The 15,424-nt window shown below is 45.1% G+C and overlaps 1 protein-coding gene across 1 annotated transcript in view; it reads left to right on the forward strand.

Annotated features, from left to right (window-relative positions):
- The window catches only part of CCDC91 (coiled-coil domain containing 91), a 1,353,016-nt gene that overhangs the window by 348,126 nt on the left and 989,466 nt on the right, over window positions 1-15,424 (forward strand). The window contains exon 5 of the mRNA XM_069228181.1: window positions 1,853-2,062. Within this exon, the coding sequence (XP_069084282.1) occupies window positions 1,853-2,062 (210 nt within the window). The remainder of the gene's footprint in view (window positions 1-1,852; window positions 2,063-15,424) is intronic.

A 15,424-nucleotide genomic window follows, 5' to 3' on the forward strand; every position in this document is an offset into this window, starting at 1 on the left:
GGTTGGTGATTGGGTGAGAGTTAAAGATCCTTTGCTAGTCAGAAAAGGCTTTTCAAAGTTTAAAGAGCCCCAACAAGTTCTGGAAGTACGCAAAAATGCTGCTAGATTGTCTTATGGATGCTGGTGGGGTGTCACGCGTTTAGCTTTAGATCCCAGTGTTCGAATAAGGGGTGAGCAAGAAGGTTGTCAAACCAGTAGCAATGAAACCGATGTTCACAACTCTTCTAATTGTGCAAAGAAGGATTCTCACCGTAAAAGGGAGGATAAGGGTAAGTGGGAATTCCGCAGGGAGTCCCGTAGACCGGCTAAGTTCAGTGATTATGTAATGTCATAGACTGGCTAAGTTCGGTGATTATGTAATGTCGCGAAAACTACTTCTATTGCCAACATTCTTTTAGTAGATTGTTACCTTGTATTTTGTTTTACAATAACTTTGTAGATAGTTTTACAGTAGATTGTTACCTTGTATTCTGTTTTACAATAACTTTGTATATAGTTTTACAAACGCATCAGTTTTGTTTGTTCAGGTTAATGTTGTTACTTCCATTGTTTGTATTTGTTAAATGAAAATTGTTTTTTATTGAAAGAGGGGGGATGTTGTGATGTGGCTTAGAATTCGTGTGTGTCATGTGGAATCCCCTGACGGAGCTTATGATGTCGGGACATTCCACATGACGCTTACGGAGTGAGAATCGCGTTTCTCCTTCCTCTGTGCCACTTGTACTTTGTTTACTTAAACCTGCATATTGAAGATAATAAACCGTATGCCTACCGCGACCCTCTTCGTTGGAGTCTTCACTTCAACTGCTCTAACAGCTCTGCCAAGTGCCACGCATCTCGAGTTAGACTAACCCATTTCAGAGTTTGCACCCGGATTCCCACACTGAAATTCCCGCAATTGCAGCTCTTCTTAGCATTTGGAGCTATTTTGAGGCGCTTCACAGAGTAGTGGTTTTAAATACAGCTTCAGCCTTCTGCTGACTGGAGCCCAGGCAGAGCCTGGGTTGGTAGAGAGTTCAGGTTGTCATGGAGACAATAGAGTTTCAATCCCCAGAGTGCTTGGGTTTTAACATAGCCTGAAAAACTAAACTAAAAGTAAAAGCAGCAAATACCTTCACGGATTTCTGCTCAGTGCAGCATAAATCTGCAAACTGCCAGCACTTGAGACCCTCTGAAAGAGCTGAGGATGCAGGTAGTTTCCAATGTACTGCGGTGGGGCGCTCTCTCCCTCCATCCTGATGTCCTGGCTCAGCTTTGCCCACTGCCTGCCCTAGCACAGAGCGTCAAGGATCACTGAGATGCCAGCAGAATCTGGAGCACCATCATTTGTATATAATAGTGAGTGAGCGAGCTAAGTCTTTTGTAATATTGGTGCTTTGCAGCAGTTTTTCTTAGAGTTTCTCCTTGCTCAAATGGGTGTAATTTCTGATATTTGTTTCCCTCGTCTTCATTGCTTGATTTTGCTCGCAAGAAAGTGTCACTCATAGTCATTGAAATGCCACTCACAATTACACTGAAATTATGAAAATGCCACACACAGCAATCTGAAATATTGGCAGCTACGTATGAACGTGTGGCCATCTTGCAACTGGCACTCTAGCGCCCCCACTTCCACACCCTCTGTTGCAACTCCATCTTGACAGTAGTTTCTACACACATTGTATGTGGACAAATTCAAAGTAAGACCTATTTTATTTGTTTTCAAATCTAGCCTTGGGTGAAGACTTATCACGATCCTTCTCCACTTTTGTTTTGTGTACTATTTTATTGTTTTGAGTGCTAGGAAATGTGAAACGTTGCCAATGACTAAACCTGTATCGGTAAAATCCTTTCAATGTTGTACACGGTATAGGTTTTGGCATCTCAGAGTCCTGCACTGGATGAAGTCCCAGTTTCGTTGTTGGATGTTCAAGAAAACGCAGGGGTAGATGCATTGGCTGACGTGTTGGAGGATGCAGAACCACTGGAATCAAAACGGACAGAGGTTTCGTTGCAGCAAATAATTACAAATCTAGACATTAAACTTCAAGCTGCTGAGGAAGAGAAAGGCAAGATGAGGAAGGTAAGGTTGGGTATGTGCACAAAGCTTTTACTTGAGACAGGAGGAGCTTTCAAATTTGTGTTTAAAACGTTCTGTATTCAGATTTTTTTTTTTTATATTTGTCTATACTTTTGGGTCACTTGCAGTTGCCAACGCTCTTAGCACTTGTAGGATGCAATTGATTGCAGCCTTTAACTGACTCCCCAGTTTTCATGGTCATGTGTTTCTGTTAATGGAATTATAATGCCTATTGTGTTGGGCTCTTTAGAATTGTGCTCACAGCAGATCACCACAATAAATAACCTACTCCCGTGACAGACTTCCATTGAATGTGGCATTGTCCCCTCACTGGAAATGATTCACAAGAAGCAAAAGAGGCCAAAAGCTCAAAGCTGCACAGGTTCCTATAATAAAGAAATTGTCAATTCAAATGGCTTCATCATGCTGACCCTTCCCTGCCTCCAGTCATGACAGGTACTGCATACAGATTTTGGTTCTTCATTGTTACCTTTTGCTTATCAGGTGGAAGACAACAATATTTTCGCCTTTCCGTGACAGTGGCGTTTCCTGAAGTCCGTTTTTAATGGTAGAAATGTTTTCCACTAATGCCCACACTCCAAGTATAGGCGGTAATACTTGCATGGTGATTTAGCTCCTGTAATTAGAAATACCCTAGGAAGTTGGTAATTTCAGAATACAGAATTACCAGTAATCTCCTGTGGAATAGGCAATGAAATTAAAATTGTGTGTTTCTACACCAGTTTTCCCATGTCTTTCTCAAAGGTCATAACTGATATCCAGTCTGCCTAATTACAAGTGCATTAGTGTAGCAAATGAATTCTGCCCATTTAGTCCATCAAGATATTTTTCAATTGGCTGCCCATTTTAAAAAAAAACTTTTTTCTGTGAGTGAGTCTCATTACCTGAGCCTCATTCGCAGTAAATGTATGGAAATTGGTCTGAGCATGTTATCACCCTGCTTCCACCTTTTAGAAAAAGGTAGCTGCTGCACTGCTAGGGTAAAGGGTTACTGGGCTGGTTACACGTAAGCACAAGTCTATGTTGGCTGTGCATATGCGGGCTTAGCATTTGAGGCTGTTATCATCCATAGACCAGTGTAAGGCACAAGTAGCCTGGATCAGAAAGGTCTTTGCAAGGATTGGTGTTGATCGGCGATAGGCTTTATAACATTAGTGCACATCCATAGTGTAAGTCTGTAGGGCGTACTGGGAAATTTGTAGTACTTTCACTGTATTATGCATAGAGCGGAAATCTGCTCTAAAGTACAGTTTCACTCCACTTAGGCCTACAGGGTTCTGTAAGGTATGAAACTAGGGTAAAACATGCATGTGTAGTTTGAATTCGCAGTTCGCAATACATAACATCAACATCTTATGGGACTTCAAGTTCTCATATGGCTCTGGCTCAAAATCAGAATAGAAGCCTTGAAGATTTGGTGGGTAGGGGTTAGGCAGTGATGCAGCTAGGGGCCCAGACTGAGGCCCTCAGAGAAACTCTTTGCCAAGCATACTTGAGGCCTTCATGTTGAAGTGTCCCTGAACGCTGTGCAGGAGGTTTGGGACAGGCTTGAAGGGATGATGTGGCATTCTAGATTGGCCAAGGGTGCCTGATACCTAGAACATTCCACCCTCATCTGAAACCCCTTGAACAAGGGAGACAAAATTGATAAGAGCCTGGATCTGAGAGGTGACAACTGAAGACATGATGCCCAGCTGTAAAGTGAAGCTATGTGATGCCCTGTAAAGATGGACTAAGGACTTTTTTACTAACTCCCAGTGCTAGGATGGATCTTTTCAGGGCCAATTGGGCTGGCCCCCTTATGCCCTGTAGAGGAAACTGCCTGGACTCCACAATCACCCCCACCTCCTAACAACTGTTCAGGAAGTTCTGTGGCGTGGAAGTGCGGGTAGGAGGGTGTTCTGCTGGCCATTTGTGAAGGGACTGTGCAAGATGCCCGGCTGTTAGGAGAGGAACACCAGGAGCCAGGCAGAGGCGAAGGATGGTGTGTGGAGCTTGAAAATCCAGCTCCCTACAAAATGTGCCTGTTTAGAGGCCGGAAGACATGGTGAAAATGCTCCTGGTACCTAGGCCTGGCTATCAGTAGCATACCAAGCATAAGATGGAGAAGATTGGCCCAGCGGGGGTTCAAGTTATGCAGCTTGAAAGATTGTACCTTTTAAGAAGGAAAACAAAGAAAAGGGGTGCATAGCACTCCACCACTCTTTCTTTAAATACCCTTGCGGTGAGCCAGGGTCAGGGGTCAGCACAAAATTAATTATTCATTTTTTCTGGAGCAGCAGATGTGAATGAGGCTCCCTCCTTGCATCATGACTGCCCCTGGTGAACTCCATCTCCCCATGGACCGATGAAAGGTAATGTTGGGAATGGTGAAACTAAGTACCTGTCTTGGGGCCCTGCTCCCTAGGCAGAGATCGCTCTGTTGGGTGCATTGCCACCCCTGTGCCAGTTTCTGAGGGTGCGGATGTTCTCAGACACACTGTGCCGCTCCCTCTCCAGGCAGGAGAGGAAGGAAAGCTGCTCTTGCCACATGACCGGCAAAAGCAGGGCCAGCTCCTTTTGCTACACCTGAGGTGCGCATGTCAGTGGGGAGTTGGCAGGGCAGCCAGGAGCTGGCCCCCTGCACTGCCCCTCCCATCCCTACCTGCACCTGGGTGTTCAGTGGGCATGGGCATCCAGGATAAATGAAAGAAATTTTAAAATGGAGTGCGTCGCAAAGCCTCTTCAACAAACGACAGTGATAGAAGCCCACTGTTCTAATATTCAGGGAATTGAGCCGAGGTGCACCCCTTAATTCCCTGCCTTGGCTTTGTTTACTTATTTGCTCTCACTCTGTGGTTCCACAGAAGAAGCAGGTTCATTACCAATGTACGCGAAGGATTATTTGGGGGATCCAAGGAGTATAGCAGCCCCCAGAAATTTCATTTTAAATATGTCACCTATGTCCAAGGCATATTGCAATGATGACACTAGGAGAGGTTTGCGCTGAATTTTAAACACTTCCAGAGCTAGAGCTTTTGCTGTCAGGCTCTCGGGTGCAGGATTAGTCATATGGCTATATTATGTGGCCTGTAGCAAGTAAAAGAGAGACTAAGGCATGTATCTGTTTTGAATTCAAATGCTTTATTGATAATGTGAAAGTAAACACTCAACGTTTGCCATTATAGTGAATGCCTGTTGTACTTGTCCCTTTTTACAGGGTCACCCCCAAACATTTTGTCTTCCTCTTCCTATTTTTTCGGACTTCTTTTTCTTGACGTTAGGACTCTGAACACTTTATCACTGCTGATCAGTGCTAAAGGGCATGTGCTCTCCCTTCTAAACTTGGTATGACTGACTTACACCTGATTGGCACATTTAATTTACCTACTTGTCCGTTATACAGTGGTATCCCTTTACCCAGGGCCTGTAAGTTAAATGCTACTAGTGGGCTTGCAGCACATCTTGCACCGCCCACAGAAGTAGCCTTTCAAACCTGCCTCAGGCCTGCTACTACAGGGCCTGTGTGCACAGTTTACTGGCACAGGGACCTGGCATCTAAATTTACTTGCCAGGCCTGGAACTCCCCTTTTACTATATATAAGTTGTCCCTAAGGTAGGCCCTAGCTAGCCCTAGGGGCAGGGTGCTATGTATGTAAAAGTAGGACATATGTCTTTATGTACTTCATGTCCTGGCAGCGACAAACAGCCTATCTAGTTTCTCATTCCATTGGAAATGCCCTAACATGTGTCTAAATGGTATTGTCTAATCTATGAGGGGTAGCGCAGGCATGTTTGGTATGTTTGTAATGGTAGTGAGAAATGCTGCTTACTGGTGTAGGTGGATTTTTTATTATCATTATAGAAATGCCACTTTCAGAAAGTGAGCATTTCTCTGTGGTTATGACTCGTTTTTGCAATTTGCCTCCAATCCACTTCTGGGGCAGAGTGACTGCTGGGTTTTATGCATACTTTTTAGACAGACTGTACACAGGGTGGGTGAAGGTGTCACAAGAGTGCATTTGCTTACTAAATGGTCTTCCTGGACTGGAAGAAACAGAGGCGGGGCACACCTGCATCTGTAAAGGCTGTGCCCTGGCCTCACGAAAGGCTTGGTTACTCCCTGCTGATGTCTGGAGACAGTGCTGGTGGAGAAAGGGGACCTACTTGGAACTGGTTAGTGCTGGTTGGAACCCCCCTTTTGCGGAGGCTGAGCAAAATGAGTATAGGTATAGGGGGTTGTCGCCCACATTTTTAGAGCACTTTTTGGACTTGGGTCTGAAACTCTGCCAGAGGGACTGCCTGACTGCGCACAGGACTCATCTGAACTGCTTTTCTTTTTTTGGTCTGCTGCCTGGAGTTTGCTGGGTGGCCTAAATGACTCATCTGGATTGCTTTCTTGTGTGTTGCCCAGTTGCCAGCCTGTTTCCTGATCCTGGACTGCCAAGGTTCTGGAGGGTTGCCAGGAGAGATGGCCATTGTTGCCTCCATGTCCTGGTTTCCCTTCCCCTTGTTACTCCCAAGTGTTCTCCTGGAACTGACTGCCCCACAATTGGCTGTGGGACTCTGAGTCCAGCCCGCAGTCATGCATCCTATCAGTATATGGGGAGCGCTTCACCACTTTCCCCCTCTTTAGCATATGGTGATAGCCTCTCCTATTCCTGCACCTGTGGAGCGCTTTGTTACTCCTAAGGTGACCAGGACCAGTGTGTGCAGGGCCCCCACATTGTACCAGCGTCTGATGAGCGCCAAGGAAAACAGCGCGACTTCTGAGCCAGCACACTCTCTCTCACCTTGGTGAACATTTCTATCTGCTGCAATATTGTAAAGAAATGGCTCCCTGTTGCAGTAACCCCCCACTTTTTGCCTGATACTGATGCTGACTTGACTGAGAAGTGTGCTGGGACCCTGCTAACCAGGCCCCAGCACCAGTGTTCTTTCACCTAAAATGGCACACCCTGGCATCCAGGTAAGTCCCTTGTAACTGGTACCCCTGGTACCAAGGGCCCTGATGCCAGGGAAGGTCTCTAAGGGCTGCATATCTTATGCCACCCTGGGGACCCCTCACTCAGCACAGACACCCTGCTTGCCAGCTTGTGTGTGCTAGTGGGCTAGTGGGGATAAAATGACTAAGTCGACATGGCACTCCCCTCAGGGTGCCATGCCAACCTCACACTGCCTATGGCATAGATAAGTCACCCCTCTAGCTGGCCTTACAGCCCTAAGGCAGGGTGCACTATACCACAGGTGAGGGCATAGGTGCATGAGCCCTATGCCCCCAAAGTGTCTAAGCAAAACCTTAGACATTGTAAGTGCAGGGTAGCCATAAGAGTATATGGTCTGGGAGTCTGTCAAAAACGAACTCCACAGCTCCATAATGGCTACACTGAATACTGGGAAGTTTAGTATCAAACTTCTCAGAATAATAAACCCACACTGATGCCAGTGTTGGATTTATTAAAAAATGCACACAGAGCACATCTTAGAGATGTCCCCTGTATTTTACCCAATTGTTCAGTGCAGGACTGACTGGTCTGTGCCAGCCTGCTGCTGAGAGACGAGTTTCTGACCCCATGCGGTGAGAGTCTTTGTGCTCTCTGAGGACAGAAGCTAAACCCTTCTCTGGGTAGAGGTGCTTCACACCTCCCCCCTGCAGGAACTGTAACACCTAGCAGTGAGCTTCAAAGGCTCAAGCTTCATGTTACAGTGCCCCAGGGCACTCCAGCTAGTGGAGATGCCCGCCCCCTGGACACAGCCCCCACTTTTGGCGGCAAGTCCAGGAGAGATAATGAGAAAAACAAGGAGGAGTCACTGGCCAGTCAGGACAGCCCCTAAGGTGTCCTGAGCTGAGGTGACTCTGACTTTTAGAAATCCTCCATCTTGCAGATGGAGGATTCCCCCAATAGGATTAGGGATGTGCCCCCCTCCCCTCAGGGAGGAGGCACAAAGAGGGTGTAGCCACCCTCAAGGACAGTAGCCATTGGCTACTGCCCTCCCAGACCTAAACACACCCCTAAATCGAGTATTTAGGGGCTCCCCAGAACCTAGGAACTCAGATTCCTGCAACTTACGAAGAAGAGGACTGCTGAGCTGAAAAAACCCTGCAGAGAAGAAGAAGACACCAACTGCTTTGGCCCCAGCCCTACCGGCCTGTCTCCCTCCTTCAGACGAAAACTGCTCCAGCGACGCTTTCCCCAGGACCAGCGACCTCTGAATCCTCAGAGGACTGCCCTGCTTCCAAAAGACCAAGAAACTCCCGAGAACAGCGGCCCTGTTCAACAAAGACTGCAACTTTGTTTCCAGAGGAGCAGATTTAAAGACCCCTGCAATCCCCGCAAGAAGCGTGAGACTTGCAACACTGCACCCGGCGACCCCGACTCGACTGGTGGAGAAACAACGCAACAGGGAGGCCCCCCCGGCGACTCCGAGACTGTAAGTAACCAAAGTTGTCCCCCCTGAGCCCCCACAGTGACGCCTGCAGAGGGAATCCCGAGGCTCCCCCTGACCGCGACTGCCTGACTCTAAGATCCCGACGCCTGGAAAAGACCCTGCACCCGCAGCCCCCAGGACCGGAAGGATCGGAACTCCAGTGCAGGAGTGACCCCCAGGAGGCCCTCTCCCTTGCCCAGGTGGTGGCTACCCCGAGGAGCCCCCCCCTTGCCTGCCTGCATCGCTAAAGAGACCCCTTGGTCTCTCATTGAAACCTATTACAAACCCGACACTTGTTTGCACACTGCACCCGGCCGCCCCCGCGCTGCTGAGGGTGTACTTTCTGTGTGGACTTGTGTCCCCCCCCCGGTGCCCTACAAAACCCCCCTGGTCTGCCCTCCGAAGACGCGGGTACTTACCTGCTGGCAGACTGGAACTGGGGCACCCCCTTCTCCATTAAAGCCTATGTGTTTTGGCCCTGAGCTGCTGGTGTGGTGACTTTGGGGTTGCTCTAAACCCCCAACGGTGGGCTACCTTGGACCCCAATTTGAACCCCGTAGGTGGTTTACTTACCTGCAAGAACTAACAATAACTTACCTCCCCCAGGAACTGTTGAACTGTCCACTTTTAAAATAGCTATATGTGTTTTATGTAAAAAGTATATATGCTATTGTGATTATTCAAAGTTCCTAAAGTACTTACCTGCAATACCTTTCAAATGAGATATTACATGTAGAATTTGAACCTGTGGTTCTTAAAATAAACTTAAAATAAACTAAGAAAATATATTTTTCTATACAAGAACCTATTGGCTTGGAATTGTCTCTGAGTGTGTGTTCCTCATTTATTGCCTGGGTGTATGTACAACAAATGCTTAACACTACTCCTTTGATAAGCCTACTGCTCGTCCACACTACCACAAAATAGAGCATTAGTATTATCTCTTTTTGCCACTATCTTACCTCTAAGGGGAACCCTTAGACTCTTTGCATACTATTCCTTACTTTGAAATAGTGCATACAGAGCCAACTTCCTACAAATATGAAGGAATGGCCCTCTCCAACAATGGGGAAGCCACAAGCCTTGCGAAGAACTGTGCCACCTCACCTCTTCAGGGGGGTCCCTACAAGACGCTGCTAGAGTCATGGGAGAGGTTGTGAGGAGTTGGGGGAACTAGTGTGGATGAGCGCACTCCCTGTGGTGCCCCCGGAGCACAAGACATCACCTGCTGTGGTTCTTCCCCCGTTGCAGCCTGAGCCGCTACAGTAAGATACTCCCCCTCTCCTGGAGTCCTGTGGAGACTAGAAACGTCAGCCAGGCCTGGAGGAGGTGGTTCCTGTCGGCTGAACAGGAAGGCTCAGTTTCGTACCCCGAGCCAGGAGGCTCATTCAACTTGTGGTGTGCGAGGAGAGACAGAGCCAGCTGGAGCCACCTCGCCCACCCCTTGCTCCACCAGGAGAACCCAAAGAGGTTGCCCAGCGCCCAAGAGTGTTGTGGACCGCGTGCAGAAACCTCCGGGAGAGAACTGTTCCTGATCAAGGATGAAGGTACGTGGGCCCTCTTTCCTCCCCCCTGAGGTCCCCCCTACGGTGGGGCGAAGGGGTGAGCTTGACCCTGAGGAGATTTGCCCTTGAGCCGTTGTCGTCTTGGCACGCATATAACAGCTGCCAGAATGAGAGAAGACCCTCAATGGAGGTCCCATGCCTATCCAGTCCCCTTTTTGTGACAGCATTACGCAGGTATGATAGTAGGTGTGCAAGAGCTCCCCTGCTAGTTGTAGAGTAGTTCCCCTAACGGGAGAACCAGTCAAAGAAAGTGCAAATGCACCACCACCTTCAGCTAGAGGGTGAAGTTGATGACTCTTGGCGGTGCTAATCCCCCCTCCCCCCCCCATTTTGTTTTTACCCTCATTATATGGCTGCTTTTTTGAATGACCCTTAGTCATGTGATTTTTTGTTTTGGCAATGATGGGAGAAATGTACATATTTTCAGGATCAGCCTTGTGTACAGTGGGAGGGTGATGTTCTAGGACACACACAGTAAGGTAATGTTCTCATGCCATGTGGGTTTATATTAGTGATAATGATAACTTACAAGTTGCTGAATGTTTTTCCCTATGTGCATTCATGATGATGTCTTGGCATTCATGATAATATGTTTATTCTGACTTGTACCTTTTTAGTGATAATGACAAACTGACTACTGCTTGTGTTGCAGAGTATTAGTTACCTGTGTGATGTTCTGACAGCTGCTTGTGTAGCAGGGTATTACTCATACATGTGTTTAGTCTAAGGATGATTTATGCAATACAGTTTATTTTTATATAACTTGTGGTTGTGTTTCCTTGTGTCACGTGTGAGGTGTGTTGTGCAAATGCTTTACACATTGCCTCTGTGATGAGCCTGACCGCTCGTGCCAAGCTTCCAAGGAGGTGAGCAGGAGTTATCTTGGGTGTGTAACTCCCTTGCCCTGACTAGAGTAGTGGGTTCTGCCTGGCTTAGGTGCTTTACCTAGCCAACCAGAAACCCAATTTTTAACAATGACTATGACTATGACTATTAGTATTGGTTTTATAGATGTTAATGGTATTCTAAGGTTCAGACATGTTGTTTCTTTTATAAATGTGGGGACACCCTGACGAAGCCAGTAGGTCTGCTATATATATTCTGGCACCCTTTATAATGTGCTAACTTAACCAAGCATAACATGCTTATTATCAATGTGGTGACCCATTGACCAAGCCTGTAGGCCTAAATGTTTTTAAACTGACATCTCGTTATATTGTGATGTTGCATCTGGTATAGGTGAGCAGCATTGTGATTATGGAGTTTAGGACCCACTAGTTATGTAATATGATATGAGGGTGTCACTAAAGGTTTTTTCATCTACCTGATGTGCGCGTTTGTAATTTAATGCATGTTATTTGGCATTGTGTATGTAATAAAAATACCTTTCCCTTTAAAGAGAATAAACACTCATTAAACAGTAATTTATTGAGTATTATTGTTGCATGTTGGTGAATTGAGATTACTACATCACACCACCTCCAATGAGTAGGCCTTAGATTGCTCTGCAGAGCTATCCTGAGAGTCAGGTGCTTCAATAAGGTGGAACAATTACATGTGGAGGACTTACATCCTTCCCAACTAATAGCCTGATTTCTTACAAATAGGATATGATTGCACTTTTAATAAGACGTACAGTATTTCTGTCAGATTTGTGAAAGAGTAACCGTCCAATAAACTGTAATTTGGAAATCTGGATTTAACCACATGCATTAGGACAATTGATGCAAACATGTTAGAACTGAGTGAACCACATCACTAAATGCAAAGAAATGGAAATGGGCTTTGATGAAGAAGATAAAGGTGGCAGTGGCCGGAATGGGCAGATCAAATAGAAGGTTGTTCAAGCCTCTGTAGAGAGGGGCCTGTTGTGATGCCAAATAATGAGGAAATATTTTATCATGCTTTCCTAACATGCAGAATCACAGGTTTTGAAGCTAGCTCTACAATCTGAAAGGGCTCACTCAGAGTCACATTTAACATCATCTCTGATTGGAAAATGCAGTTCTTCATCTGAAGAACACAAGTTTGGTATTGAAATAATTGAACCCAATCTGTTTTGGAAACCACTGCTCCCCAAGAGGGAAGTCTGATCCTTCCACTCAATTAGACAACAAATGTAAGTCTTAGGATACCAAAGGAACGAGCATCTGCTATTTTGAGGGCATTTAGTATGGCTATGAAGACTATTAGTCTAGTGAGCTTTGGCCTGCACCTGCACGATGACTTAGCTAGTTAACACTACAGTCCTTCCACAGCCCTTTGGGGGGGGAATTTATCTTAGTGATGAATCTGTTCAAAGAGGCTGCAAAGTGGAAGATTCATATGTCAAAATGTGAGATATATACTCACAGTTACTTGCCCCATGCACACTGCTAAGATATGCTCACATACATGGCTGGATGTCTTACAACTAAAGTGGGAGGCATAGAATGGTAAGCCACCTCACAAAACAGGCTTGACTACAGTCAAATTACTTACTAGCCTCATAGTTATTTGCTGTCTGCGCAGTACTTTACATTATTTAAAGGTAGATATGGATTTGAACTAAATAGATGCCAGATCCCATCTCCCAAAAGGCTAATAAGTGGCAATATCAAACCAACAAACAGTCTATACTCTATTTTTGTTGAGACAAATTATTCAAGATTGAAGCTGCTGTTAAAATTGGAATGCTTAGCGGAGTATTTCCCAATTGAAGATCCAGAGCTTGCATGCCTTTCTAACTATGCATCATGTGGCTATTTTCCATTTTAGAACAAGGTTCCAACACCAGACGTGGTATCTAAAGAGGTAGAAACACTGTGAAATATGTTTGCATTAAACCTCTTCTGCAAAAATGACAATTATCCTATATCTGCTACTCCGTGAAATAACGATGGAGACTTTTGTCCCAGTTGAGCCCAGCTTAATCACATTTTCATCATGGAAAAATCAAGAAGGTGAAGCTTACATGTCTTGATGGCAGTACGAAAGGCTTATTGACTATGTTCTTGGACCTCAGAATTTACAATGCCTCATTCCCATCTTTCAGGTTACTGTCAGTCCCTGAGAATATTGTGGAGATGATATGTATGCCAGTTATATAAAAAACACAGTCCGCACATATTCACATCCACCACTCTTGGATAGCAGTGGAACAGTAGGAGCGAGTCAATTTACAGAGCATCTATTTGCTAACCTCCTCTAAGTAGAAGCGTGAAAAGGAGTTGGACTGGTTGATTACAGTGGGAGTTTTCATATTGCAGTGCTACAGTCACTACTGAGACCATATTCTAGACGTGGGCATTTCCTGTGCTTTATCTTTTTGCTACAAACCAGAGCTCAGAGTGCATTTTGTTGACCTTTTGCGTGGGTGAGTACTTGAACTTCTAAGCAATGTTTTCATGCTTGACAGTACAGAGAAATTAATGTATTCATTCTCTCTGATTATGCTGCTTTCAAGGACCTTTAAATAAGTTCAGGTTTCAATCACAACAGGAAATGCACATTGATATTAATTACACAATGATGGTTTCATAAGTGTTAGTTCTCAGAACCTCTTCCAAGGCTTGTTATAGGCTTGTTGAAACTGACAGAGTGCAGTCCACTACGATCATGGCTTCAACCAACAATTTGAGGCATGAAGGTGGGAAAAGGGAATTGAGGATTTGTGATGTATGTGCACTATCCCGAAATGAAGTGAGAAGATGGAAACAAAAAACCTTATAGTTTGGGATACCAGGAGCCTTTGGTGAAGACAGTATAGCAGTTTTACTAGACACCCACCCCATTACCTTTCAGATTACCTTTCACAAGACCCTCAAATACTTGGTGATGAATAAGTCATGGAGACTACAATGCATGACCACAGATGGATCCATGTAGTTGGGTGATGTGGTGGAGAATTCCAGGACCCCTTATGAAATAGCCCCAATCCTCTGAAGACCAAATGGATAATGAAGTATTAGTAGTTCACAAGGTCCAGAACAAAGTTATTAAAACACAGTATTCCAGTAGAGCTTGTAATAATATGAGTAATATGGGAATTAGGATACACTATTGCACAGGCTCAAAATTGGGTTCCAGGCTAATTTTTATAGCCTTCTCTAATAGACCCATTTGATAGTTCTTAACTTTATTGGAGCTGCAGTTTAGCAGTGGGACACGCACTGTTGGGGCAGCCATCTTGGTTCAGTTGGCCATCATTTGATTGATAACTATCTTGATTTGGTTACATATCATGTGATCTCCATCTGTCTTTGTATGATTTTACATCATGTGACGGGTGGCCAGCTTTGTCTGATTACTCATCATTTGATTGATAGCAATCTATCATATAAATGGTGGTGATTTTGGAACAGGGAATATATCCCCAGTATGCAAGAAGCAGCATCTTTACTTGGTAGTGGCCGCTACATATCAGGAAAAATCCCTCATCTTGCATGCTGTGCTAGGGATTTGCTGATGTTGGCTTGATGGTCTTGCCATGTGCCCTGCCCCTACCTATACCCTTTGAACATGAGACAGGAGTGGGGAAATTCTCAGAGGAACCAGGATCAGTGAAAACTCTGGATGTGGTCTTAGGGCTTTGTCATGTGAGTCAGGTGACCACAGTGGGCTGCAAGGCTGAAGGACACATCTGTTTGCATTTTTGCCACAAGGAGGCAACCTACAGTGCATAAATCGTTTCTCTGTAAGATGACAGTGAAGTTCTGATAAACAGGGTTTATGGGGAGGATAAGCATATTTCTGTATATTTTCTTCTGAGCCATAACCCTTCAAGACTCTGAAATATTCCAGCCTAGAGTTTCAGAAGTAATAGGTAAATTATAAACTTCTTATTTATCAATGACTCTACCATATTGGGTGAAGGAAACACAGAGTATTGTCATGTGAGCAGGTATAGAAAATGTCATTGGAACTGCCACACTCTATTTAGTATGTATTTTTGCATTTAAACGCTCCTTTTCTATGTGTATGCTTTATTAGTTCCTTGTAGATCCTAGGTAACATTTGAATAGCAAGCCATGTGCTATATAAAAGCATGGGTTTTGTGGCACGTGCAATGGTACTATGTTCAGGTGAGGCTGATCATTCCAGGGAAAAGGGTTCATGGCAGCAGATGGATGATAGGCTTTTTGCTTCCTAGCTCAGGCAAATGATCCTAACTAATGCCTTCAAGACAACACAGAATTGATTTTTGGGAAAGATTGTTGATGTCCCTAGTTCTGGTGTCCCTAGTGTTTTTTCCTGTTATTGCCTTAAGAAAATAACTTGATATAGTGAGTATTGAGAAGACCAGGGACAATCGGGTCAAAACCAATAGCAAGAGTTTTTCAGGTATTTTCTGGTTTGAATATATTTGAACAACATGTTTAGAGTTTGCTTT

The sequence above is a fragment of the Pleurodeles waltl genome, chromosome 4_1, assembly GCF_031143425.1.
Source record: "Pleurodeles waltl isolate 20211129_DDA chromosome 4_1, aPleWal1.hap1.20221129, whole genome shotgun sequence".
Taxonomy (NCBI): domain Eukaryota; kingdom Metazoa; phylum Chordata; class Amphibia; order Caudata; family Salamandridae; genus Pleurodeles; species Pleurodeles waltl.